Source organism: Micropterus dolomieu, linkage group LG08, assembly GCF_021292245.1.
Source record: "Micropterus dolomieu isolate WLL.071019.BEF.003 ecotype Adirondacks linkage group LG08, ASM2129224v1, whole genome shotgun sequence".
NCBI lineage: Eukaryota > Metazoa > Chordata > Actinopteri > Centrarchiformes > Centrarchidae > Micropterus > Micropterus dolomieu.
Window position 1 is genome coordinate 10,189,621 of NC_060157.1, and position 8,504 is coordinate 10,198,124.

At 39.9% G+C, this 8,504-nt stretch overlaps 1 protein-coding gene across 1 annotated transcript in view; it reads right to left on the reverse strand.

Moving 5' to 3' along the window:
- LOC123974676 (immunoglobulin-like and fibronectin type III domain-containing protein 1) overlaps positions 1-1,980 on the reverse strand; it is a 63,058-nt gene extending 61,078 nt beyond the window's left edge. Inside the window, exon 1 of the mRNA XM_046055515.1 lies at positions 1,869-1,980. Within this exon, the coding sequence (XP_045911471.1) occupies positions 1,869-1,980 (112 nt within the window). The remainder of the gene's footprint in view (positions 1-1,868) is intronic.
- Positions 1,981-8,504: the final 6,524 nt, after the last annotated feature.

The following is an 8,504-nucleotide window of genomic DNA, read 5'->3' on the forward strand; positions in this document are numbered from 1 at the left end:
ATGAAAGGACAGCATTGTAAGTGGGGGATAAGTGGTGGCGTAGACCCCCTCCTCTGTTCAATGACGGCTTCTCAACCCTGGTGTAGATGGCTTCCTTGACACCTCTTTCAAACCATCCATCTTCTCTGTCTAAAATGTGCACCTGGTGGTCCTCAAACGAGTGTCCTCTGTCCTTCAGATGTAAGTAGACTGCAGAGTCTTGACCTGAGGAGTTGGCCCTTCTGTGTTGAGCCATGCGTTTGTGTAGTGGTTGTTTAGTCTCCCCAATATACAGGTCTGTGCATTCCTCACTGCATTGGACCGCATACACTAGATTGCTTTTCTTGTGTTTGGGTGTGCGGTCTTTGGGGTGTACCAGCATCTGTCTCAGTGTGTTCTTGGGTTTAAAAAACACAGGGATTTTATGTTTGTTGAAAATCCTCCTGAGTTTCTCTGATACTCCAGACACGTATGGAATCACTATGTTGTTGCGTTTGACCTTCTTTTCCTCCTCCCCTGTAGTTTTGTTCTTCTTGGATCTTGTGGCTGTTGTGAAGCTGTCACCCTGGCTGTCTATAGCCGCTGTCACTCTACCTTTTTTCCGGGAGGATGGCAGATGGCAAAACAAATACTGCCATCTGCTGGTCCCCTAGTAAATCACATTAAGCCTGTTGCAAAGAACCTTGGTGTTTGGTTTGATGCATGATTGATTTTGAGCAGCACATCACAAAGCTTGTTCAATCATGTTTTTAATCAACTTAGAAATATAGCAAAAATTCGATCTATGTTAACTTTTAAGGACACCGAGACCATTTTACATGCCTTCATCTCATCACGCCTGGATTATTGCAATAGCCTTTTCACTTGTTTAACCCAAAAATCTATTGATCGATTCCAGACTGTCCAGAACTCAGCTGCCAGGCTTTTAACCAGAACAAACATTACTCCTATTTTAGCTTCATTACACTGGCTCCCAGTATGTTTTAGAATTGACTTTAAAATTCTATTGATCACTTTTAAAGCTCTTCATGGCCTCTCGCCTTGTTATATTTCTGACCTTTTAGTCTCATACACACCAGCATGTGCCTTGAGATCCTCGGGCAGAGGTCTGTTGTCTGTTCCAGAGTCTCGACTGAAAGCGTTTGCTGTCAGGGCCCCGAGGCTCTGGAACAGCCTGCCCGAGGAAATCAGGTCGGCTGAGTCAGTGAACTCCCTGTTTTAAGAAGGCCCTTCTTAAAACATACTTTTATAGGAGAGCCTTTCCCAATTTTATTAGACTTTATTTTATCCCTTTTATTCAATTTTACTTATTTTATATTTATCTTAAACGTGTATTTTAGTCTTTTCAATGTTTTGTTTTTATCATGTATTGTTTTTGTATTATTGTCTTTTGGGTATTATTGTCTTTACACTTGTTAAAGCACTTTGTAACATGTTTTTGAAAAGTGTTCTACAAATAAAGATTATTATTATTATATTATTATGATCAGAGTGTCCCAGTGGAGCGCGTGTGATGGTATGATAGGCACTGCTACCTGTGGTGTAGCAGTGATCTAAAGTGTTCCTCTCTCTGGTTGGACACTTTATATATTCTGTATTTGGGGAGTTCTTGTCTGAGGTTTTCTTTGTTAAAGTCACTGAGAACAATAACAAGGGAGTCCGAGTTTGTCTGCTCCACACAAAGTATCTGGTTGGCCAGCATGCGCTGTGCATCCTGAACGTTGGCCTGGGGCGGAATGTAAACGCCGACCAGAGTGAATGAAGCAAACTCACAGGGGGGGAATAAAACATTTTACAGTTAATGATAAAATATTCCAGAGTAGGAGAACAGTGCTGCTGAATTGCTGTCACGTCAGTACACCAGCCATTGTTAATATAAAAACACACACCTCCACCTTTTGTTTTGCCGGAAAGCTCTGTGTCGTGGTCCGCTCTGTAGACCTGGAAGCCAGCCAGCTGCAGCGCAGAGTCCGGTATCAGTTCATACAGCCACGTCTTCATGAAGCACAGAACAGAAGATGAATAAAAGTCTCTGTTTTTTCCCACCTGAAGTTTGTCCAGTTTGTTGCAAAACAAGTGCACGTTGGAGAGAAATATTGCCGGTAGCGGTGTGCAGAGACACACAAGCGACCTGACTTTTTCCTCTCCTGCGGCGCTTCGCCGCCCGCACGACAGCGAGAGAGCCCTTCACCAAAATGTCCAATAATTCCACTGATGATGCGAGAAAAGTGGGAACTAAATCCGCTGGAGTTGTTCCCCTGATGTTCATGAGCTCTTCTTTGGTGAAAGAGCACCGGGAATCACAGCCGAAAACTGAATTAACACACAAAAACACAACAAAACAAAGAGCCCCTAACACAGAGGCCGCTATGCTCAGCGCCATCTTGGTCTACATTATACATAACATTAAAATGATTATTTAATATTATAGTATTATACCTATACTCTCATTTAAACTAGTTACTTATCCAGGCTGTGGATAGAGCCTCTGTAGTGGACAGATTTAGATTTTTTTTATTGTACCAATATGTGCTCCTTCTGGCCAGTCTCCTCCTGAGAGCAACACCTTCCACTGTTCCACTTGTTCTATTTTACATCTGTTTTACTAAACTGTTATTGTGTTCTTAGATTTTTTCATTTAGGAGCACATGTACTTCTTGGAGAAAAAGGTTAATGTGACACTGTCACAGGGCAGGTCCGTCTCATATTTTGTCTTTTTTAGTTTTCTTTATCATTACACCTGTCCAACAAGCATTTTCATGTAAACTTGTAAAGCATATAGAGTATACAGTGACTTTGCTGTTGTAAACATTACTTTTGCTGCTCTAGAAACATTTAGTTATTTTTGATTATTTGATGATTCATGTGTTTATCTGCAGCAGAGCAGGAATTAGTAGGAAAACATCTTTTTTTGGAAGCTGAATAAGCAGGGCCATCAAGTCATTAAGAAAATAATCAGTAGATCTAAGCAATCTTTGCCATTTTAAGTAACTTTAGTAAGAGATTTTTGTATGTAGCTCTCATGATGAGTTAAATCAAAAAGACTTTGTTTATTTAAAAAAATAAGTGACTGTAAGCCCAACCCCCCTTTTTCCCTTTGTCCAATAGTGGATAGTAGTGGATACCCGTATATGATTTTACCAACTGTTGTTACTATGATTTAACTGGTACTGAACAGTTAACTGGTAGCATACAGTTCATGGTTTGAACGAACATTAGCTTACTTTCAATCAATATTATCATTGTAATGCTTAGCTAGTAGCTCGACAAAGTCTGTCTCTCATCACCTGTCAGTTTTAGGCTGTTGGATAAACAGTTAGTGTTGATGTTAAAACAAACACAACCTACCACAAACAAATGCTCAGCAGCTTGGCAGGACTCCACAGGACAGGCAGGACACCCAAACATTGACAGCAGATTATCAAACTTTCTCCGACTCTTTCTACTCTTTCTGAGGGTATGTACATGTATCTTTGTTTTCCTGTGTCCAGGGTATTATTTGAGTGCAACCTCTCACCCTCAATCACAGCCAGAGCAAGTGCCTCCTGCCTGTCCATTAACAGAATATTTAAATAAAATGGTGCAAATGTGTTAGTTTACTACACATCAAAATGTGTCTGCTGTAATGCCATGTACAATAATTAATTCTATAATAATTCTATATACATTATCATACAACATGTGCACTATATTTAATGCCTTCACCCTTTTATTATGACATCACCCATACCTGGTTTGTTTTTTATTCTTGTTTTTATCTGTTTATTGTTTTATCCCTAATGCACCTTCAGTTGTGGCACTCCCAATTCACTGTAGGTGTCTTTGCAATGATAATAAAAGGCTATCTTATCTTATCTTAGCGGTTAGGCTAAGGAAAGATAATTCTGTGGTTTCCTTGTAACATATAAAAAGAAAAAAAAACACACACACACACACACACACACACACACACACACACACACACACACACACACACCGCGCTTTTTTGTTCAATTGTGGGCTTCAACAAAAAAGGCAGTGCACCCGGTTTTTTAACCACGCAAAGAGTGGGCCTTGAAAGGTCACTTAAAATACAGTGCTTATTGACATATGCACATTTTGCTTCTCAAAGTCAGTCTTTAGAGTGAATAAGCTAAACATTATCCTCATTAATTATGTATTATCCCTTCCCTAAACATTTCTTTATTAGTTTTTTTTTTTTCGGGAAAAAATATCTTTGATGGAAGGAGCAAGGTCAGTAATTGTAATACTTACAAGGGTATTGTGCTTTATCTGTATAGACCTGGTCTACCTTTTTAATGTATCACATGTAACAATCATCCTCCACAATCTGTCTTTGAGCATTTATATTGTTGTAAAGCTACAACAAGATCCACGATTACAAACACTGCTTGATTACATTTAAACAATATTTGAGGTCAGGGAGAAGATTAATATTGCTGTCCCAGCAGAGGAGGTTCTCGTCATGGTAATTTTTGTCAGCAGAAGAAAGGCCACTGACTGTGTTCTCTGTGTTGACACAGCATGGTGATTACAGCAGATGTACTTCAACTGCAGATGCCAAAACGCATTGAGGAATACTCTCCAGGGCAAGTTCAAATTCTTCTAATTGATTTGTCAGCATAGAACAGACAGGACAGGTGGTAGACAGGAATGCAAACTGTTTCACTGGATGGCGGCCACGCAACGTACATGCAAGCTGTTGCATGCTGACAGTGAATAACTGTTCCATACACAAAGACAGTATTGCAGTGTACAGCAGCACTCTGAGAGGAATATTTGCGCTTGGCCATAAGGATTTTATCAGATTTTTTTCCCAGTCTTTATTTCTTGGCTTATTTATTTCCTGTATTCATTTCATTTACTCTCAAATGAAAAAAAAAATGTTTTTGCTGATGAAAGTTTGGGCCATACACTACTCCTCTTGGTAAGTGAATTACTAACCATAAAGACAAATGGCTAGCCATAGCAGCAGATACTCTGCTGAGGAATGGCATAGTGTTATTGGATATATATTGGAACAAGAGAAAGAGAGAGAGAAAGATTGAAAGGGTAGGGTAGTTAGAGTAATTCTGCATAGTAGTGCTCTTTAATCTTCATTTCAAGGCAATTCACCAACTGGGGGTGATCAATAGCTGATTTCCCCCTACAATGGCTTCATACCAAAGCATTGTTTGAGCGTGACACATCATAAAGGCATCACTTGGGAAAATTTGTTTGTCCTTCAGCAGTACTTCACAGCCATTAATAAAATTGATTTAAAGGGGTAGGTTTTTTTTTTTATGAATCACTTTTTTATTGCCTGTGTGTGAAGGGGTTGTAACCTCACATAAAAATGATCCACTTGCTGAGTTTTTCTGACCAGTATGCCTAATCCTATGTGAAGACTTCCATTGGCTGTGATTGCATGCACGCACCCGAGCCTCTCGCCTGTTGAATCTGTACTGTACACAGCAACAACACCACAGCTAATGAGATGGAGTCCGCTAAAACAAAAAACGACCGGCTCCCAGTACAACACAGATTCCAACATAAACTCCACGTAAGGATAGGATTAGGTGGATTATTAGTACTAATCCTACGTTTCAACTTCACTATTATGGCCACCAAGTGCCAGATTTAAAGTTTTGACAGTGAATTAGTACATAAATAATTGGATTACTGTAAATAAGTAGATCAATGTCATTGTTATTAAAGCATGCAGTAATCTGATGTTCCCATACTTGATTTTTATAGATTTGATAGTTAACTTTATATTTGCAACTGTCATTTATTAAACAGCATCATGCCTCAATACACATCCTAGGCGGAGGTCTGTGCTCTATTGAGCGCGTCTGTTAATAGAATTTATTGACACAAATGCCATGATCACCATTATCAGTACTGATTTGAGTAAATGAATCACTTACAATTGATGTTGTCTGCATATGCCCACTTGCGAATGCCTGATTTTAAAGTTATTGTTTAAACGTTATGTTTGCATATACAGTAGGGGTGTTGAAAATAATTGATTTTAAGATGCATCACGATGCGGGCTTGGATGATTATGAATCGATTCACAAATGTCAATCGATTATCTAGAGGTTAATTGATAACGTAATGACAGAACGAAAAAGGCATAACACCGAAATGCGGAACTGCAGCTCCAGACTGTGTGTGCGGTGCACACAACAGGTTCTCCCTGTTGGGCACAGACAGACTGCTGTTGAATGAATGACTGCTGCAACTAACATTAATGATTTTCCCCTACACACTGTGCAGCACAGTAGCGCATAGCTAGCATCCTCTCATCATTCTTCAAAGGACAGCTACGTGACAGGCGGCAGTAGGTAGGAAAGTAGTAGGAAAACATGAGCGCTCCGTTTCAGTCTGCCATTAAATGTACAGTGTAGGTCACTGGGTGTCCGTTAAGTTTTCCAACTACTGGAAAAGTGCAGTTAGTGCTAGCTCACATCTCCTTTTCAGGCTGTGGTCTGGAAGCTGAGCAGGAGGTTTTTAGGCTGCTAGTTGACTGAGTGGTGATGGTGCAATGGATAAGACACATGCCTTAGGTGTTTGAGACCCCACTGTGACCCATCCACCAATGTGTTCTGAGCAAGACGCTTAACCTCTAGTTGCTCCAGAGGCGTGCGACCTCTGACATATAGCAATTGTAAGTCGCTTTGGATAAAAGCGTCAGCTAAATAAATAAATGTAAGGTAATGTAAGTTACCCAAATGAATCAAATGCCGTGTCCCAAGGCCCATGGTGCTCAATACAAGATTACAATAATCAACTTACAAGACACAAACATGTAACTGCACTAGACGAGACAAAAAAAAGGAACAGATATATTAAGGTGGAGTGAACGTGGTTTGGCTGGAGCATTGTAAATTGCGAAGTTCAACCCCTATCCCAACATCAGCATCAGAAATAAAAATAGCAGCAGCAGAGGTGTGTAATAGTGCTGTAATATAATAATGTAATGTTAGCTACATTTATATGACTTCATTACTACTTACTTCTTTGGATTGTTACAAATACTTTGGTTTAAAAGTACCAAGAAGTCAAACAATGAGGAAAAAATACACCTTTATCCTATTAGTTTTGCAATCTCATCGTAGCCCTCATAATCGTAAGGAGGATGCCAAAAAATTCCCACCCTTGAGGTAATGTATCGAGATATCGAATCGTTGACCTGATAATCATAATTGTATCGAATTGTGAGACCAGTGAAGACGCACACTTATATACAATAGAGATGTTTGCCACATAGTTAAGTTAGCTCAAAGGCTAAAAACAAATAAAACGTTTGCCCTCATTTCCTCGTCAAACTCTGATGCTAAACAAGTTTGCTTGTCTCACAATAATTCACACTTGTTTGACTTATATTGAGGGAATATAATAATGTTATCAATCACATTGGCTAATCTGACGCTTTTCTTTGAACAAGTTGGTATGTCGGTGAAATGCTTTGCTAATGTTTGGCTTTGTTGCCTCTATCTGCGTGGGTTAGAAACATCTTTTACAGGGCTTTGTGGAGTCCGTGGCATTGTTCTCACTGTCGTCTAACTGGCGTAAGCGACGTAATTCCATAGTTTGCTTTGTGCGTCTGCTTTGTTGACAAGCCAGTGACGAGCTTGTGCTTGTAGCCATGTCTCTGTCTTTTTTTGGAGAGCACACACTCACCGCTTGCATAGTGGCTCTTATTAAACCACAGTCATTACAGGAGCTGGCTGAGTGAAATGGAGAGGATTTGAGGACATTTACAGGCTGACGTGTGTAAAGTTTTCTTCCTTTCCAAGTACCAAGGATACTATCAGGATTTTTGTTTGCGTTCAGCTAGCTGCCCATTCCACACCTGCGCATCAGTGGAAGTGTGTTGGGCAATACTGGGTAATACTACTTTCCCCAGTAAAGAGTAATGTAACAGATTACTATTTCCAAAACAGTTACTATTACAATTACTAATCCAAGTAACGCTGCGCTACTGAACGCACCATCCCTGACGTGAATGCGCGACCGCGCTGCAGCTTAGCGGCACAGGACCTTATGTTGTTCAAGTCAGCTGTTAGCCAAAAAGCCAAAGGAAGACTGGGGAACAGGGAGAGAGAGGTAGCCTATTTTTGACAGCTGTAAGTAACGTTATTGCCATCATTGTGTCACAGTCAATGCAAAGAACATTGTCATCCGTTGTAAACTTTGTGCCACCAGCAAAAGACTTTCAACCGCAAACAATTCTGCATTTATACTTAGGCTAATTGAAGCATCAGCTAAAGCAACACAGCAACGTGAAGCTCAGAAAGAAACTCCGGCCGCTGCTGCCACTGATGCTTGGACTCATCAGGAGAGCGTGGCATTATATCACCCAGTAATAAGTATCTAAGTTAATACTTTTTAAAGGAGTATATGCTAAGTAACTAGTAGGTAATATTATTTCCGAGTAACTTGCCCAACACTGAGTTGACAATAAGGATCGGATAAATTGGGTATGTTTTGATTATTGCTTGTTATAGGCTATGTGTAATGTTTATTTTGACTTTGTT